General features: G+C 47.1%; 1 protein-coding gene across 1 annotated transcript in view; it reads right to left on the bottom strand.

The window, feature by feature from the left end:
• Nucleotides 1-20,786, bottom strand: part of LOC126204016 (homeobox protein cut) — a 502,556-nt gene that overhangs the window by 193,729 nt on the left and 288,041 nt on the right. The window contains exon 2 of the mRNA XM_049938445.1: nucleotides 15,550-15,711. Within this exon, the coding sequence (XP_049794402.1) occupies nucleotides 15,550-15,711 (162 nt within the window). The remainder of the gene's footprint in view (nucleotides 1-15,549; nucleotides 15,712-20,786) is intronic.

The following is a 20,786-nucleotide window of genomic DNA, read 5'->3' as shown; positions in this document are numbered from 1 at the left end:
TAAAATGGCAGTCTGATGTAGATACCCTTACGCGGCGTGAAAAGTAACAACAGACGAGCGTAAATTTCGGTTCTTCGTGAGCGGGCGTTGGCGGAAACGAGCGGAGGAAACACAGGGGGGGACACAGGATCGGGTTTCAGAGCTGACACAGCTGAGAATTAGGCTCCGCGCCAAGAGCCCTCCGCCGCGCACTTGACTGCAAACCGGCCAGTATAAATTTAAACGCAGACGTGAGGAGATTAGCGCCCGGGTTTTGAGGGGACACGCAGCGAATGCCGGCGGAAGAGTCGTCTGGGAAACACGTGGGGCCTAAGTCGGCGCCGGCCGCCGCCTTTATTTTCGACCGCCGTTGCTCTTCTCGCCCGGCCGTGTTTTTGTAAACTGGGGGAGGAGGGGCCGAACGAGACAGCCTCGCCGATAAGCGCCTTGTCAAGTCGTGTAGGACAAGCCGATAATTGAATGGAAGGGCAAGCATCCATCCAGAGGCGAACAAGCAAGCGTCTTCAGAACCGTAGTAAATGAATAAGCTGTCATAAATCTAATACACACTACACAGAGTCTACACTTCCTACAACTTAACATTGAACGTGGCTATTATAGAAATATACAGTGTGAACACGAAATCCACCGGCAACATTTCAGAAGTTGTTCAGGGAAATTTTGGAGTGTTTTGGTACGACGTAGCTCGTTACAGGGTAATAATGTAATGAACACTTATTCACTTTGTTAGCCCAGTTTCTTGTTCCAGTGAAAATAGCTTCACGGCAATGGAAAGCACAGGTACAGAAGTATTGTGATGCAGTTGCCTGCGCCAACAGCCCAACATCGCGTGGTTCTGCCCCTCTTCCACTGCTTTCAGTGAACGCATATATGAGGTGCATATCGGCCAAAACGCGAGGCAGAATCGAGCATTACCGAATGCAAGCTTGAGGGTGAAGAGTAAAATGGGCATTATTAAGGGCAAGTAGCGTGAATTGATAGAAAAAGTTTCTTTTTCTATATAAGCCATACAGCGCGTACCGTCGATATTTGCACTGTTGCGCAATTATTTTCAATATAGTACATATTTTCAATGTAGTACACATTTAAAAATAAATGGGAGTAAGAAGTCAAAGAAATTATTCACATACCAAAATACTCAGAAAATACCCCTGAAAGTCCGCAGCTCGTGGTCGTGCGGTAGCGTTTTCGCTTCCCGCGCCCGGGTTCCCGGGTTCGATTCCCGGCGGGGTCAGGGATTTTCTCTGCCTCGTGATGACTGTGTGTTGTGTGGTGTCCTTAGATTAGTTAGGTTTAAGTAGTTCTAAGTTCTAGGGGTCTGATGACCATCGATATTAAGTCCCATAGTGCTCAGAGCCATTTTAGCCATTTTTGTTGTGTGGTGTCCTTAGATTAGTTAGGTTTAAGTAGTTCTAAGTTCTAGGGGTCTGATGACCATCGATATTAAGTCCCATAGTGCTCAGAGCCATTTTAGCCATTTTTTATCCCTGAAACTAAGGGGGGCAAGTCAGTTAGCTTTTTTGTATTATAAAAGTTTTGTATTATAAAAGTTTGTAGTATAAAAGTTTTATATCATCGAATAAATGTTTTGCCGTCTTTGTTGCTGGCAGAAGTTAGCTTCATTTTGGTAAAAAACTGATGTATTTAGTTTTCGTAGGAGAAAGTGAAAGTAAGTTAAAACTTTTTAGGAACGCAACGATCGTTTATAAGAACAAGGCTTTGTCGCGTCTGGTGCCACTTGCTCCTGGGCGCTAGCGAAAGGGAAACAGCTGGAACACAAAGACACATCTGGCCGAGTTCCAGGGAGCAGCCAGCGGCCGTGTCAGGAGACGGGCTCAGATGTGCTGATACTCTCATCACGGCTGCGGCCCAAACAAATGACACAGGCGGGCAGGATGTCGCGTCATCGCATGATGGAACAACCGAGGTTCTTTAAAAAGCTGGCCGAGATCACAGTCGGAGATAGCGGGATCCGAAGAGTCGGTCGCGTAGAAGCGGTACTTCGTCCCAAGGTGGAACACTGGCGTCTTATTCATCGGACGCTCAAAGACTTTACCGCTTCACCATAGTCAATTTAGCTGATCTGTAAATTACATGAGGTCTATTTGGAGCCCACAAAAACAAGCGCTCCAATAGGACAGTACCACCCTCCCGGTAATGACAGCTTTTTTTTTTTTCTAATGTGGCGGGTGGATCCAGTCTAGAATCCGTCAGCTAGTGCGACTTATGAAGCGGTCAATATGACATACACAGCATATACTCCAGAGAACAAAATAGTGGCATCTAGAGGCGCACAAAAATTGTGCTTTATATCGGTTAATCGCCTACGGTAGTGTAGCACGGAAAGCAAGTACGTACGTACGGCTACATATCTATAGCTCTGTGATACAATCTTTGGTCGGTCTTCCAGCCGGCCTCTGTGACCGAGCGGTTCTAGGCGCTTCAGTCCGGAACCACGCGCCTGCTACGGTCGCAGATTCGAATCCTGCCTCGGGCATGGACGTGTGTGATCTCCTTGGATTAGTTAGGTTTACGTAGTTCTAAGTCTAGGGGAGTGATGACCTCAGATGTTAAGTCCCATAGTGCTTAGAGCCATGTGAACCATTTTTTCGGTCTTACAATTCTTTCTACCACTTACCTTCATTTCCAGCTCTGGCAACGATTTGTATATCTGGAAAAATGTCAAGTTGTTTTGAGTCTGTGTTGAAGTGTAGCTCCCACCTACAAATGACCGAGGAAGTCAGTCCTAAGGTGTGAGGAAGGCAATGTGGTTACTACAAACGGTCCTCAAGCTCTAATTGGAAAAGCGTGACAAAAGAAATTGGTCAAATGGTTCAAATGGCTCTGAGCACTATGGGACTCAACTGCTGTGGTCATCAGTCCCCTAGAACTTAGAACTACTTAAACCTAACTAATCTAAGGACATCACACACATCCATGCCCGAGGCAGGATTCGAACCTGCGACCGTAGCAGTCGCACGGTTCCGGACTGCGCGCCTAGAACCGCGAGACCACCGCGGCCGGCGAAATTGGTCACCCGCTTTCCAAACGAACCACCTCATCACTTGCGGTTAATTATTTAGGAAAACCACAGAAAATAAATATGGGTGGACGGACGAGGGTGTGAATCCCTGTTCTTCCATCTGCGAGTCCAATGTATCCCCACTGCGCCGCGTCACTAGTTGTCTCCAATAAGGTCATGCCTAGAAAAGGACTGCAGTACTCAAATGTAACTTCGGCATAAGGGCAGCTTTAATTTCTCTTGCCGCTTCCATAGACTGCTCTCGTACTAATTTACATCTAGGCAGCAGTGTTTATTGTTTTGTTTATTTACATTCAATTTCGAAACATCTATGATTTCATCTCCAGGCACTTTAGCACTGTGATCGATGCGATATACCACCGCAAGTGCACCCTGTTAATGGTCAGAAGCCAGTCGCTGTGGCCGTGCGAGTCTAGGCACTTCAGTCTGGAACCGCGTGACCGCTACGGTCGCAGGTTCGAATCCTGCCTCGGGCATGGATGTGTGTGATGTCCTTAGGTTAGTTAGGTTTAAGTAGTTCTAAGTTCTAGGGGACTGATGACCATAGATGTTAAGTCCCATAGTGCTCAGAGCCGTTTTGATGGTCAGAATCCTGTTGTGTCTCATAGTTACCTCAGTAGAACATGTAAGGGTACATTAACATGATATGCAGGGTGTCCCAGGAGGAATGGTCAGTATTAAGGGGCATCACATGAACGATCATTCGAAGCAAAGAAGTAGAGTAGACATGGGCTCTAAAAGTTATACCTAACGGCCATGAGCACGTGATCTTCGATACTGAGAACCGAATCTGTTGTACTGCAATCTCTTTGCATTTCATATTTGGAGAGGGCGTAGTACGGACCAAAATAAGAAAAAAATGTCCAGTAAACATGGGCTCTAAAGTGCAAACCTTAAGAGTTATGAGCACATGTTGATGTTCACTAATTGGAAACACATGTCTTCTACTGAACAAGTGCTTGTAACTCTTAAGGTATGCATTTTGGAGCCCACATATACTGGATATTCTTTCTTATTTTGGTCCATACTACCCCCTCTCGAAACGTGAAATGCAAAGAGCCTGCAGTAGAGGACAGTTGTTTCACAGTATCGAAGATGAAGTGCTCATAGATCTTAAGGTATGAGTTTTAGAGCCCATGTCTACAATACTTTTTTGCTTCCAATGATGATTCGTGTCGTATCCTGACTACCGAAGATTCCTTCTGTGACACTCGGTATTTGCAGAAGCGTTCCACATCAATCATAGTCCTGAAGTGCCTTAAGACGAAGCCACTGACAATCCGAAATCAGCAGTAAATAAATGAGAACTATAAACAAAACTGGGTATGAGAATAGTAGTAAGACACTGGCCTTTTTTTCTCCATAACACACCTTAAGTTTAGTATTTGGGTGCATCGTTCGTATATAAATAAATGCAGTATCATTCTCAGCTTTGATCCATTTGGGTCTTTAGTCACTGCCGGTCTGATAATACCACTGCTCATGTCCAACAGTGCATATGATAAGAAATATCTCAACGTTTGTAGGAAGCGATGAGGTACTTGACAGTGATACACGCGCCCACTAACCAGCCGCACACAGTGCTACGGTGGCCTAACGCCGTGCTGGCGCTGGTAAACAAGAGCGGCGAGCGAGGACGGGAGGTGTTTGTGGCGGTGTCGGTTGTCTGCCGTCGCCGTGGCGGGGCGCCAGACGTGCGCTCCGACCACCCAGGGGCAGCGGCGGCTCGTAACTCAGCCCCGCGACGCGCCGCGCCAATAGGCCGTCTCAGCCGCGCCGGGGAAGCCTCGAAAGAGATCGGCCCAGAAAGAAGGCAGCCTCTACCTCCGTCATAAAATTATTTTTAAAGAAGATCTATAATGTCTCGGGAGCGCCGCTCCGAGCTTTTCCCGACGTTTCATTAGAGCGTTATTTCAGGTCGCCATTTATTAGCTGAGCGACCGCGCTGAAGGAACTGCTTTCCGACGGTGAAAACGGTGACTGAATGGAAACTGGTCAGAATTAACGTTGCTCCCTGCCACTTCTACAGCACTGTGCTGACAGCAGCGCTAGAAAAATGACCGAACTGTGGCTCCACAGTGGTTCGTAACATAATCCTACAGGTAATATCTATAGAAAAATTTTCGCTTTATAAGTTACTGACTCGTGAAGAATTTATACTGCATGTAACACTAGTTATTTGGCCGCAGATTTCATCCTTTGCTTGTTCAGTAGCGGACGTTTGAAAGCAGATATACGAGGGCGTACCGAAAAGCAGCGACTCCTCATTTTTGTGAGCAATCGCTTAAAGTTTTTTAATTAAAACAAACATTCTACGTCTTTATTCTTCGTGTCTACATACTTATTTCTCAACGTAGTCACCCTGGCGACGAACACATTTCTCCCAGCGAGAGACCAGTTTGTTGATACCGTCACTGTAGGGATTAGCCGAGCGGTCTAAGGCGCTGCAGTCGTGGACTAAGCGGCTGGTCCCGGCGGAGGTCCGAGTCCTCCCTCGGGCATGGGTGTGTGTGTTTGTCCTTAGGATAATTTAAGTTAAGTAGTGTGTAAGCTTAGGAACTGATGACCTTAGCAGTTAAGTCCCATAGGATTTCACACACATATGAACATTTTTTAGAATGTTTGACTTTGTTGACGGAGCCACAACATCAAATGGTTCAAATGGCTCTGAGCACTATGGGACTTAACTTCTGAGGTCATCAGTCCCCTAGAACTTAGAACTACTTAAACCTAACTAACCTAACGACATCAAACACATCAATGTCCGAGGCGGGATTCGAACCTGCGACCGTAGCGGTCACGCGGTTCCAGACTGAAGCGCCTAGAACCGCTCGGCCACTCCGACCGGCACCACAACGTCACATCTGCTTGCACCACATCATATCAAAGTGAAGTCCTTGAAAGTGTTCTTTTAAGTTCCGGAAACAGAAGGGCGGCCGTTGTGGCCGAGCGGTTCTAGGCGCTTCAGTCTGGAACCGCGCGACCGCTACGGTTACAGGTTCGAATCCTCCCTCGGGCATGGATGTGTGTGATGTCCTTAGGTTGGTTATGTTTAAGTAGTTCTAGGTCTAGAGGACTGATGACCTCAGATATTAAGTCCCATAGTGCTCAGAGCCATTTGAACCATATTTTTGGAAACGGATGAAAATCGGATGGGGCCAAGACAGGATTGTATTGAGTATGATCGATGATGGTGAACCCAAAGCGTGGGATTGTTGCAAGTCTCGCAACGCTCGTGTGTGGTCTGGCATTGTTATGCTGAAACAGAGGGTATGCCACGTGTGGACGAACTCTTCGAACTCGAAGCACACTTTTCCCCGCGCACAGACAGGTACTTTACACACCGCCATGTTACGCGCTACAACTCTGAGCCATCTAGCTGCAGAGGGCTGCAGATATACAGACTTGAAGATTACAGATGTAGAATTCTAATAACATTTTTTTATTTAAAAACCCTTACTAGTTTTCACATACGTAAAAAATTCGGAGGCCATGCTTTTCAGCAAGCCTTCGTATTTATGTTCCTTACGTCGCCGACAGACTGCTCTCTGCTTTGTTTCTATGCCAAGCAGGGTGGCATAGTTGGTAAGACAGCGGACTCATATTCGGACGAATCGGAGTTCAAATCCTGTGCCGGCCAATCCAGGCTAAGTTTTCTATGGTTTCTGTAAATCACTAACTACAGTTTCCGTAGATCACTAATCCTCTCTCACATGATCTACCGTTTCTTATTCAGTGATCTTTCCCATCTCGCCGGTATTCACTGCTCTATAAGACCAAGAAATAATGTAACACAGCTTCACCAGTGTGAGTAGTTGCTCCGCTAGCCACGCAATGAAATCCAAGATATTTATTGGCCGGATGGAGTCAGCAAGACGTTTTAGCAGGCACCGAGAAGAAAGTAACGTGTCATTCAGACGAGCAGTAGGGAGCAAGATTAATACAGGAAATATGCGAAGACTGGTGCAGGACTGTAAGCGCAGTAAAGCCCCATGTCGGTCGGAGGAATGTTCCAAAGAGTGGAAGGAACCGCCTCGGCATTCAAGTCAAGTGACTGGTGAGAATTTTCAGCTTGGTACTCTACTTACATTTCGCAATTATTCTGACAAACATTCTTCGTCACCAGAAACGCCACGAATTTCTCGATGGGGAGGACGTAGTTGTTCAGTTGCTTTCGTGCAACTATTAAGTGCTCTATAAAGCCGAGAGGCTATTCTGCTGTCAACGGCGATGCGGAAGCAAGCACAGCAGCTGTTTCTACCGAGAGGCACGCAGGCTGTGGAGCAGCAGACGACATCCACAGGTGCCTGCCTGCTGCGAGACGCACATAGCGCGGCCGTGGGACACGCGGCTCTCTGCTCGAGCGACCGCCTTGTTAGAGAGTCTGTCGCGCGTGGGATTTCGGTGACTCACTGGAAATAATTGAGACGTCGGGCAGTGCTCCACCTGCCGCGGGAATGGCTTCGCCTCTTAACGAGTCGGCTGTTCTGTACAGTTAGCGTTCGCGGGCACAAGTGGCAGGCTGCAACAAGGGCGCCAGCCGTGAAGGAACTGCGAGGTGAGTGTCCCGTACCGTCTACCCGTTAAAGACGTACCCCGAAAGAAAACATATCGGTTCAGAAAGGGGGGGGGGGGGGTAAACTCTTCTAAAGTTTCAGAAACTGATCGCGGTTGGTTTCTTCTGGTTCCATAAGGAATTACGAAGTACGATGTTAGTAATCGGAGTGACTGAAAGCGACAGAAACGTTGTGTATGAGTAGAAAGCACAGGCCATATGGAACACTGAAGCGGGAGGATGAAAAGTGAATAGCGATGAGGTGCAGAAGAAGTTGTCTGCTGTTCAGACTCTACCTTACCGATCTTCAGCCCCTTCTTCGATTTGTACATTCCTTGTCACATCTGGCAATTTATATATGAGTACCAGACAAACAGCCGCTAGCCTCCCTCCTTGCATTTTACTTAACGTGTTCCGTAAAACAAATGCCACGTTTCGGAAAATATGAGTAACACATTTCTAAGGCTCTGTAACTCAAAATAATTTTTTTACTGTCAAAAAGTTCACACAGTACATCGTGAAAATGCTTCTGCGTCAACGAAGTAAGACATTGTCATCTGTACGTGTTTTTCTGAGCAGGATCACGAGCATCCACATTGTACTGAAGTGAGCATACGCAGTGCACTGAAACTGATTAATGTGTGTGAAAAACACAGACACATGTACTATGTGTGTAACTGTCGGAACTGGTACGAACATGGACGTCCAGTAAGACAGCTCACACAACCAATTTGGAGCGACTGACTGTTTAATGTAAACGTACAACCACGACAGGTAATTTCATCTTCCAGATATTGAAACAAGTTAGAGTTGTGATGGAAAGTAATTGCCGGACACGCATGGACTCAATGTCAAAACGGTGAATTGATGATTCGAAATTTACATAAACGTAAATCAGCCATCAAGCAGAAGCTAGCCTAAAACTTTGTGCCGAGCCTGGGACCGGAACATGAATACTGCCTTTCGCAGGTAATGCTCTAACCGATTGGCTATGCATAGCCATGCGACAAACTACATGCCGCCTACAGCTTTCGTTCCGTCAGCAGCTCTGTAACACCTTCCAAATGTGTTCTGCCCAGAAACTTCGCAACAGCACACACTCCGCCGCAGAAGAAAATTTCATTCTGGTACTTGAGAATCAGCTTATAAAGTTGCTTCCAGTCAAGTGTCTTTTTTTTCGATTCATTGGCTTTTCTGGTCGTGTCCGTGCAGCCATCTCAATAGTAACGTCAACTGTGACGACACGAATGTAGGGGCAACGCAACACCCAGTCCTAGACCGCAGAAACGGTCACGTGTTCGTGACGTGTTACAACTGGAATACCGACCAATACCATCCATAGTTTGAGACATTAATATGTGGTCTACCTCACAAATATTTGGCGCTGGCTATTGTTATGGTTATATCCATTAACGCAGATGTCAGTATCTTCATTCACGGAAGGCTAGAAAGTAAGGAATTCTGCGACCTTTAACTGCGACCTCGCTTTCACGCAGAAGCGGCCGCGACGATTGCTACACAGTTCGTGTCGAAAAGCAGTATTCACCGCCGAGTTTGCGCCGTGATGGTCGTTGGCTACGAACGATCGCATAATACGCAGGCGCGACGGATCGGTGAACGCACGGCAGCTTTCCTGCTAAGACGACGAGGCCAGCGGGCCGGCGGGCTTCTCACGGCCCCTGCACAGCCCGGGTGCCGCCCACGGCGAGAGCGCGCCGCCACTGCGCGGTCTGCGGCGCGCTATTGTCGAGGCACCGCTAAGCCAACAGCTGCCGGACCGAACACTCGCGGTCAGCCGAGGCCGTGACTGGCGCGATTCGCGATTGGCTGGACTCGGGGTCGCGATGCGGCACCGCGCACCTGCGCACTCATCGATAAATACGTGCCGTGCGGTACTCGACGCTCACTTCCCGGACGGCAATACGTGCTCATGTCCCATCTGCAGTCCTCCATTTGTTTTGACGACTTTGAACTAGGACAGAATCTCAGTCGAGGGTATCATTGTACTCCAGATGAAACAAAATGAGAGTCGACGTTTCGAGCTTTTTAAAGTGATCTTCTTCAGGGCGTCGAAACAGCAGTTTCGATGTCACAAACATGACCGTTGCACGTCGGTTCTAAACATCGAACCTTATTTTAACTGACTTTTCTGTATGAGGCAGCGTCATATCCAAAAAGATTTAACTTTACGTATCACTCGGCCGCGGAGCCCACGCACGTTAATAAACATCAAGAGTAAAATATGGGATGTTTTCAAATTCCCATCGCCATCTTCGAGATACTGGCCTTCTTCCTTTCTCCCTGTAGGTAGAACAAAAGACGTAAAATATTTTGCTGTTTCACTTCTCCAAACTTGGGGAGCAGCCCTGATGTCAATCTCTCTTACCCAGAACCATTCTTTTATGCGTTGTTGCCCCTTCCTAATGCAAGTATTTTCAGAAATGCTGTTTTCACTGTAAAAGGCACACTAGTCTCTATGTCCCAGCGACGATAAGGTCATTAGAGGCGGCGCTCAAGCATGGATACTACGAGGCCAAGGAAACTATGTAATTTTGAAAGAAAACATCCTGGCATTTATCTCTAGCGATTTAGGGAAACCGCGATTTCGCTCCCATCAGGGTAAAAAGTTAACAGCTTCACATAATCTGTGGTCCAGTTCAAGGTTGTTGCACTTAAATTAAGGTGGAAAACATAGAAAGGATGCATAAACACGGCAAAATGCGCTACGATTATTATCAAGAGCGATGAAAAAGTTTTGGTCGAGGGCGTTGCTGCAACGTACACGACGCAACGCTGTGCGACTCCATTGCAGGTATATAAGCACCGACAAGCAGGTATGCGGAGTGGCCGTGCGGTTCTAGGCGCTTCATCTGGAACCGCGCGTTCGCTACGGTCGCAGGTTCGAATCCTGCCTCGGGCATGGATGTATGTGATGTCGTTAGGTTAGTTAGGTTTAAGTAGTTCTAAGTTCTAGGGGACTGATGACCTCCGATGTTAAGTCCCTTAGTGCTCAGAGCCATTTGAACCAAAGCAGGTAAGGTACAAACGTGAACGCTCTCATCTCCCTATCTCAAACGTCATAATTCATAAGTTACGCCAACTCGAGTGGCTGACACTCAAAATACCCGCCCTGCAGTCCTGATCTTCCGGGTATCTTCACCCTGATGCGCGGGGAGGATGATTACCTCAATGTTCAGGGAGATTTTGCCTGATTGGCATGCCGATTCTGGGTTGTACGACCTTCGAACGGAAACTTTTTGATCGCCCTTTACATAAAATTACGGTTGTAGGGGACTGAGTAGTGAAGAAGGAGCAACAACGTAGAAAACTCTAGCAAAAGAAGCAGCTTGAATACTGTCATTTCCACCATGATCATCATCAATATAATTAAGAACGGCATTCGTGGAAGTGTCACACAGACAATATTTGTGACTAAATTTGATCATACTGCTCGTATCATAGACATAACTGTAGCGCCGTTGTTGGGTAATTGAAGCGTATGTTGAATGCTTTTCCCAGCAGAATTAATTTGCATCACAGCGATGGTGTACTTCGTATCACTCGAGTCTCTTTGTTCCCAGGCAGTGCTGTGGTGACTGTCCTTCCTCTCTTTTGCAGTCCTCGTCTTCGTCCTACGCTAGCCAGCTCTGCGTCCGCCCAACCAACGTGTTGCAGCCTACAAGTTAACTGTTTGCCTGTCAATTGAGGCTGTTGGCCGAGTGTACAATTAACGGTTTCCCCTACCCGCCAACGGCGCCTTCCCCCTCTGCCCACTAAAACACGTTCCCTGACTCATCTTATCTTGTTAACTCGCCAACGACACTTACTCTGCGACGAGGGTTCTCTCGTAGACTGCAGTTAAAACAAAGCTCTCTTGTTCCCAAAACGGTGTAAGACGACACGACATTTCATGGCCCCTGTACTGACCACTGTGCCACAAAGTTTGGTAATGCTGTAACTGTAAGGCTTCAGAGGAGCACCTTAATGGAACAGTGATTATAACCGTTGACAATTTCGTGGCCATTTCGTCATATACTGCCTGGAGGCGTCTGTTTCGGGTTCTTCGACCGACAGCTCTGTGGCATCCCCAAAGAATTATTCTCCAATGTTCTAGAGTCCATCATGAACAGTGGAAGGTCGATACTCTTAGAATGCAGTCACTCTTGCCTGAGAAACATATTATCGGTGAAAGAGCCGATGACCAAAGAACCAGAAATAGACCACCCAGGCAGTACGTGAAAACAAGCACATTCGCAGAAATTTATGTGTTACAGCTGATTTGGTGAATCTGAGAACGCATAATGTACCGAAAACCGAATTTGGCAAAAATGCACAAAACGTATTGTTATCAAAAATGGCTCTGAGCACTATGGGACGAAACATCTGAGGTCATCAGTCCCCTAGAACTTAGAACTACTTAAACCTAACTAACCTAAGGACATCACACACATCCATGCCCGAGGCAGGATTCGAACCTGCGACCGGAGCGGTCGCGCGGTTCCAGACTGAAGCGCCCAGAACCGCTCGGCCACACCGGCCGGCGTATTGTTATCTAAAACGATTGACAGATATACACACAATGCTTTTTATGTAGATTACTTTGATACCGACATGATAACAACGTTTCGTAAGTATAAGTACACACTAATTGTGTGCTTCTGGGTGTTCTGCCGAGTTGTTGTTTCCGTTTACTGCATAATATTTCGAGGACCGACCCAACCGTCCTCTTCCGGTGCTGTTAGGTGTATTGGCTGCTTGGACTCCCAACAAGAAAATTGAAACAACAATTCGGTAGAACACCCGCAAGCACACTATTAATCAATCATGTCGAGAAAACTTGAAATATCATAATTATATAATTTCATGTTATTATTATGAATATGATTGCCATCATCTTGACTCAACGATCTGCAAGTACATCCGTCTTGCGTTTGAATCCACGGTATTCATGGAGTTGTAACAATAAATATTTTTCCTCATATAATCTTTACGAATAGTGTCAGGTTTTCGCTGAAAAATAAAAATCTAAAACAGAAAATAAAGTGAGAATCTTGAAGAAAACCCGTTGGATGGTAGCAAGAACAATCAGGAAGAAATGCTAAATTAATACTTCTCAGAGTGGAGGAAGAGAAATAAACTTTAAGAAAACCACATTATTTACAACCGCGCATGACAACGCTAAGCCTGCGATTTAGTACAATTGCAGTCATTGCCAGAAATGCTCAAGAATTTTGTAACAAATATAAAGTCTGTAACGCTCTTGCAATCCTCACCCCAACAACCTTTGGGGACGCGTATGCACGAAAGACTGTTTGTCAACGGCAGGCGTCTCGATGGGCTGTAAAGCATGATCAGATGAGGCTGCTCACAAGAAACGCGACGAGCACACTGGGTTTTGAGCGAGGCCGCCCCTGCGGAAGCACCTGCCGCAATGCAGATGAACTGGCCGCTAGCTATCGGTTTACGAGCCGACGTGGCTGCGCCGCGCCGGCGGTTCACCTGTTGCCCGTTTGTGTTTCACGGAAAGGCAATTCTGCCGACTTCCCCCGGCCGAATTAATGGTTGCGGATAGTTCGCAATTCGCGGTGTAGCGGCCGTTGATGTGGAATATCGCGCTGCTGTCCCCTGCACCGTAAAACGACTCCGAGCCAGCGGGTAACGGCCACGCCATTCCGGTTCCTTCAGTTATCGTGCGGGCACAATGCTGACGGACCATACGAAAGTAATATCAATCTCGGCTTAAGAGTCTTTCAAGGCGCTCTACTCGTTAAAGATCCAGATTTAGGAGATGCACCGCAGGGTGAGTACTAACTTCTTCTGGGAAACAGCCAAACGCGTGTCCGTATCAATATCTGAGGGGAGCCGAACATCTACAAGATGGGGCACTTGCTGTGGCATTACAAAGGGACGTAAATTTACAGCACGGCACACGGCCGTTATAAATGTTCCTTTCAGGTAGATGCACGACGACATGATGTACCGCCAAATGACACAATCAGTGACGTGAAAGACAGCGGCCTTTGAAATGCTTCTTCTATTAACGTTTACATGGTGTCACGTAAGGGATTTACAGGTCGTGTACCAGAACTCTACAGAGATATAAGCCATTGTGCGCAAGTGATTATCCAGTGTGACTCGTGTCGCACGATGCGAGTAATAAAGAGCCTTTTCGTCTTGATGGACTTTAGCTTTCTTCCCGTAAATCAGAGAAAAGAAAAAAAAATGCAAAGGGAGGTTACCGTTTCGTAACAGTGCACATTAAATATCAGCAATGTTGGTGAACGTCTGGGTTGTGTAGGTGATTTAATAGTTCAGGACTGCTACAGAGTATGATCGGCTTTTAAGTGTGAAAGATCATGTCTCTGTGTGTGCTACAATGGTTGCTATATTAACAAAGGGTGTCGATAAAACTGTCAGTTCCTCATGCCGAGATATTACTCAATTCCCGCTCAATTCAAGACAGTTCCCCACATTCAAATACCTCGATGTCGAAGGAGCGGCCGGCCGGCGTGGCCGTGCGGTTCTAGACGCTTCAGTTTGGAACCACGTGACCGCTACGGTCGCAGGTTCGAATCCTGCCTCGGGCATGGATAAATGTGATGTCCTTAGGTTAGTTAGGTTTAATTAGTTCTAAGTTCTAGGGGACTGATGACCACAGATGTTAAGTCCCATAGTGCTCAGAGCCATTTTTCGAAGGAGCGGTACGTACTCCCCCCCCCCTTCTTCTGGAAGCTAAAATAGTCTATATTTAATATGATATATCAGTCATATTGTTGATATAACATTAACGAAAGGGATAACGAGTGTTGTTTTATACCGAATAAATCTCCACCAGTAGACTTCGAAAAGTTGTCAGTAATGAATATTACACGTAATATAAGTATGCCACAAATGCAACTGGTTTGTGCATTAATCTTCACTGCCGCTAACATATGAGTACTAAGCATCTCGATATAAGTGTTATGCTGGAAAAAAAAAATTAACTGTGGAGAGCAGTGCTTGAAGCAGATTGCAAATTAGCGTGTTAAACAGGGTGGCTCCGTGATGATACTAAGAACTGTCAAGGTAAGGGACCCCAGTCCGTTATAAGCGAAAATCGGTTTGATACCTCTGATAGTGGAGTAGATGTATCGGTACTGGTGTTGCTGAGATCCCAATAGTAAAGAGGCCCATCTCATTTCGGGCTGAAGGTTGGCGGACAGCTCGATCAGACATTCCCTGAGTAGTGGATAGGCAAAGGAGGTCTTGTTCCGTGACCAGCACGTTCACCTCATCTCACCGGTTTCATTTGTTCTCGTGGGTCGATGTGAAAAGTCTTTTGTACGAGAGCCCTGTCGAGACTGAAAGACGATCTGCTGGCAGGAACTGTCGCTGCCTACGACAGCGCCTATGACAGAACTTTGTGCGGCGATGCGATGCGATGCATGCATTGGCGATAGGGGACGCTATTTTGAACAGTTGTAAATGCAGCAGTTTGTGAAACTTGTGCAGGTAGGTGGAATACATTATTACTGTACTTCAAACTTAGGGTTTTCGGTCTCTCTGACATCAAGTTACATGCGCCGTTATTAGTCGATCAGCAGGGAAACTGAAGGTACTGAAGAGTATTCTACGGGAATTTTGTGCGTAACGATCAGGTTTCGGAAGTTGGAACCCTTAGTTTGCTCTAGGCTGCCTTACCTTGAATACATACACCTTTCTCCATCATCCCTGAAAGTTTGTAGACCATCACGAAATAACTCTGTATGTTCAGAGTTTTCACCACCACCACCACCACCACCACCACCACCATAACAACAACAACCACAACAACAACAACGCAATATGTCCAGCAACTGGAAATTATTCTACTGAGTCCTGAAAAGTGCTGTGGTCATGTATACATGGACAGTACCACAAAGGAGACCTCGTGGACGGTCCTTGAAGTGTGCAGAGCAGAGGCGGCGCCTACCTCCTTGTCCTTGGCGGCGAGCTCGTGCTCGAGGGCGGAAGGCTCCATGTCGCCGGCCGCCTTGCCCTGCTGCGGCGGCTGCAGACCTCCGCCCCCGCCGCCGCCGCCGGAGGCCAGCTGCTCCTTGAGCGCGCTCACCTCCTTCTCGGCCAGCGTGGCGCGCTGCAACACAATAACAGTCGACCGTCACTGAGAGCCGTTCGTGAAGCGCAAAGTTATTCAGCAGTCGAAAGGGACTTAAGAGTCTGCTTGGCCCGATCTGAGAACACTCTATTCTGCTCACAGTCTAGAGTAGAACGCTAGTCGGTAAGCATACGACGGAATGCACTGCCTATTATGTTCCATAACGTCGCCCATAAAAACGGGAACTTTCGTGGGATGTCTCGAGTTCTATTGGTGACGGAAAGTACGATCGTGTTTTCAGTAGCCCTTAGGCTGGCGACCATTTACACACCACACAGAAGGATCGCCTTACTACCACAGTCCTACAGTAATATTACACGTTCCCTCCAGCTTAGCAAATCGGTTAGTTCTTTATGCATTAGATGTGGTGTATGGTACGCCTTATGGGGCTTCTGGAGGCACCATTTATTTCACCGGAGGTTTCTGAGAAAACCCAAAAAACATGGTTTTTGGATACCAAAACCGAGTCCCAGATTCCAAGACGGCTATGCGCAGCAAACCGCTGAAATTTTTATGGTAAATTCCTAACATCCCGATCTCTAACAACTGTCAAAAATTTTCTTGATACTGTGCGGCTGGTCCCGGCGGAGGTTCGAGTCCTCACTCGGGCATGGGTGTGTGTGTTTGTCCTGAGGATAATTTAGGTTAAGTAGTGTGTAAGCTTAGGGACTGATGACCTTAGCAGTTAAGTCCCATAAGATTTCACACACATTTGAACTTTTTTTTTAATTTTCTTGATATCTTTATGCGTTCCCGAGATCTTTGGGTTCAAAGTTACCCTAATTGTACACGTAAAATACGCACGTAACATCCAGCGCGGGACGAAATCTAAATAATCGCACCAAATTGCTCAAATTTTAACGGCATGTTCTCTAGGCAGTTGTCTAGAAGTACCATCTTCCCGTTTTCAAAAATATTTTTCCATTATCGACAAACACACCAATAATATGGTTTTGGGTACCGAGCCCCGGATTACAGGAAGGTTATGCACAACAAATGGCTGTAATTTTTACTTGGCGAGAGTGAAAAAAATCAACCAACCAGTTGCAAATAAAGGTTTATTGGAACCCTTGACTTAGGTTTCGACAATTTTAAAATTAAACTTCTATCGTTTCTACAGAAGATATAAATGACCTTGTTACATCGCAAACTGATTAAGTACTTTGAATAAAGCCAATCGGCTCTTGTCATGACAGACACACCTCTTAAGAAACAAATAATCGCAAGCCACGTCTTAGAATTGCAGCACACGTGTGCAGATCAAATGGCAACTGTGGTGGCACATTAAGCCGGCAGTTGTGGCCGAGCGGTTCTAGGCACTTCAGTCTGGAACCGCGCGACCGCGACGGTCGCAGGTTCGAATCCTGCCTCGGCCATGGATGTGTGTGATGTCCTTAGGTTAGTTAGGTTTAAGTAGTTCTAAGTTCTAGGGGACTGATGACCTCAGAAGTTAAGTCGCATAGTGCTCAGAACCATTTGAACCAACCCATACAGAAGAAAGCATCAGTAAGAAACTGAGCCACTTCCTGCTGCCGGCCGGAGTGGTCGAGCGGTTCTAGGCGCTACAGTATGGAACCGCGCGACCGCGACGGTCGCAGGTTCGAATCCTGCCTCGGGCATGGATGTGTGTGATGTCCTTAGGTTAGTTAGGTTTAAGTAGTTCCAAGTTCTAGGGGACTGATGACCTCAGATCTTGAGTCCCATAATTATCAGAGCCATTTGAACCATTTGTGGCACATTGACATAAGGCTCTTGTGACATAAAGAAGGTAGTATGAGGCAGCTGGTACCCCACTATTCAGTCAGAGTCTTTTAAAACAAGAGCATATTAGCTTTTTTTTTTGTCCTCCGATAGGAGCATTTTTCCGCTGATACGTGAGCCCTCATTGACGGCTAGTCCCAGGTGAAAGTCGTCAGCACTCGCGGCGGTGGGCCGAAGAGCGGAGAGTAAGTGGAGACGTATCCGTGGAACAAGAGTCGCGAGGCTCATTGCGCAGTGGATACTCGGTTTGGAGGGGTCATACGCTGTCGCAGAATCGAATTTTGAGGAGATGGGAAGAAAACGCGCTGTGGGTGATCATTAATTCCACAGTATAACAAACAGATCGAACGCCCCTCCAATTAATACACCTGCACAAGAATAACAAAGTGACTGACAGCTACCTGCCTACATACCAGCTGCCATTCTTTGTGTCATGTATAGTGCCTGCAACAGAATATATTAAGCTAGCAGTGAATGTTTGTAGGTAAGTGATAAAGGTATTATCATATTGCAAGTGGAAGTCAGACAAGCACATTACTGTAGTATAGTACGAACGCATTCACTGAGGAAATACACAGTTGCATAGGTCGTAGCCATAATGCATTCTGCAAACAACAGTGAGACAACAACATGGGTTCCTTTCGTGCGTAACTATCCACGAATGTCAGTCATGTTGCTATTGTGATCGAGGTACAGTTTTATCAATAATTACACGCATTCCAACAGAGCTGTGCGCATGCACTTGTTAACAGACAGTCCGTGACGGGAACTTTCTTAAGCATGGCTCATTTGGATATTCTTGAATTTTTCGTCCGCTCAGTCCCTCGCTTTACAATCAAGCGCGTCCACCGTCTCAGAGAAACGATCCAGGCTAACCGATCGCGGCAGGAAGACTACGACTCCACCACGTTTTTAAGACGCGACATTGTTTACGCTTTGTCAGATGTGCGTGGTCACTAATCACGCTGGGCTACACCGAATATGCGAGGGTCGTGGTACAGCTATCATTAGGTGCAGAAAATCAGTATCCAGGCTCTACATTAGCAATGCAAGGACGCGGATCTGTACTGAACATTAATGCCATGCAGGTAGTTGCCCACAGCCACACGTTTTTGTGTTGCTCGTTGCGGCTCTCCGAAACAGTGGACATCCATCACGTATGGATACGTTTCAAATGGTTCAAATGGCTCTGAGCACTATGGGACTTAACATCTGAGGTCATCAGTCCCCTAGAACTTAGACCTACTTAAACCCAACTAACCTAAGGACATCACACACATCCATGCCCGAGGCGGGATTCGAAACTGCGACCGTAGCGGTCGCAGCCGGCCGAAGTGGCCGTGCGGTTAAAGGCGCTGCAGTCTGGAACCGCAAGACCGCTACGGTCGCAGGTTCGAATCCTGCCTCGGGCATGGATGTTTGTGATGTCCTTAGGTTAGTTAGGTTTAACTAGTTCTAAGTTCTAGGGGACTAATGACCTCAGCAGTTGAGTCCCATAGTGCTCAGAGCCATTTTCGTAGCGGTCGCGCGGTTCCAGACTGAAGCGCCTAGAACCGCTCGGCCACACCGGCCGGCTAAATAGAACAATGTGTACGACACTGTCATATCTGAAACAGTAACACGCATTTATCGTAACAATTTATTACTGCCAATCGTGATCGTCAACGATTTTTGGTGAAGAAGTAACTCCGTGGAGCATTAAAATATTTCACGTTTCATCTGTTCTACAAAAACGCTGTGCACGGAAGTATTCGTGTTAGTGTAGTTGTATTAATACGGTAATGCCAAACAGTATTAATACGGTAATACGAAACAAATGCATAAATAAAAATGGATAGCCGTGCGATAACTTTGGTAAAAATATACAACCGATAAGTGAGCATTTCTGTATAAGTCATTCCGTTAGCCATAAACGAAGGCACTCAGCATTTCTTTTAATCCATGGAAAGCATAGTAAGACAGAAAATAACAAACACACACACACATTCTGCTATGAGTGCATCGTCCTCCAGTATCGCGCAGATTCTCGACACGTGTAAAGCAAAAATGGTAAAATGGCTCTGAGCACTATGGGACTTAACATCTTAGGTCATCAGTCCCTTAGAACTTAGAACTACTTAAACCTAACTAACATAAGGACATCACACACATCCATGCTCGAGGCACGATTCAAACCTGCGACCGTAGCGGTCTCGCGGTTCCAGACTGAAGCGCCTAGAACCACTCGGCCACCGTGGCCGGCACGTGTAGAGCACTAGATAGTATTTTCCTAACCTTTGAACAGCAAAAAACTTAAGCACACAACTATATCTAGCAGTTCAGACGAGTAGCGCTAGCGCAACTGTTCAGTCGGATGTAGGCCGAGTCGCAAGCAGGAGAGAGCGTCGTAGACACCAACTTACCATAGGTTTCGCAAAGCATACAGGCCGTGACCATCGAGGCAGCATGCTGCTGCGCACCCAGCCGCGCGACGAAACGGCAGGAAGCATCGCCGAGTCAGCTGTGCGCGGACGGCTGCGATCGCTTCTCCCGCGAGAACTTCGAGACCACTCGGCGAGCGGGACGCTCTCTCTTCTCGTGTGTGGCAGTAGCACTGGTACGTGACTGATCGGCCCGTATTATCGCGGGATGAGTGTGTGTCGGTGCTCCGCCTAGCCTCCCATTTCCTCTGCGGCGCTTCCGCTGGCCGACTTGGCTGATTCGCGTGATTTGTTGACGCATTTCCCGAGCTCGTCTCGGCGTGGAGGGGAGGGGGGGAACCGCTGCCGGTGACGCATTCCAGGCGCAGACCGCAGGATTCCAGGAAGGCTCCGTCCGTGGCGCCATTCGACGTTCCAGAGCCGATGGCTGACTCAGGAGCTGCGATAGCACAGCTGGACCTCTGGGTCAGGGATCCGCCCATCGGCACCGATTCTGCTCCCGTTTAGTCAGCCTTCCTGTTGCACCTAGCTGTCGCGGCCACTGACTGGGAATGCTGCAGCACTCGGTAATGTAACGATGTTCTTATGCTGGTGACGCAGTAAAAATCAGTCTACGACTCAAAAAGCTCAGAGTTGGTCTGTTCCGCACTAGATGTTAATTGTTTTGACAAGTAATATGACCTAATAACCAGTCCACAAACGCAGTTCGTGTGTGTACGCTTTCGTGATTTCCCAGTGTTTGTCCAATTGTACACGGTCTGCTGTTTTTCATGATTTGCCAAATTTATTTTATTTCAGCTTTTCGGCAACATGCTCTTTCTGTCGCTATAGTCGTCGGTAACTTACGGAACGTAATTCGTGTCCGCCATCTGT

The sequence above is a fragment of the Schistocerca nitens genome, chromosome 9, assembly GCF_023898315.1.
Source record: "Schistocerca nitens isolate TAMUIC-IGC-003100 chromosome 9, iqSchNite1.1, whole genome shotgun sequence".
NCBI lineage: Eukaryota > Metazoa > Arthropoda > Insecta > Orthoptera > Acrididae > Schistocerca > Schistocerca nitens.
This window is presented reverse-complemented; position numbering and strand designations above follow the sequence as displayed.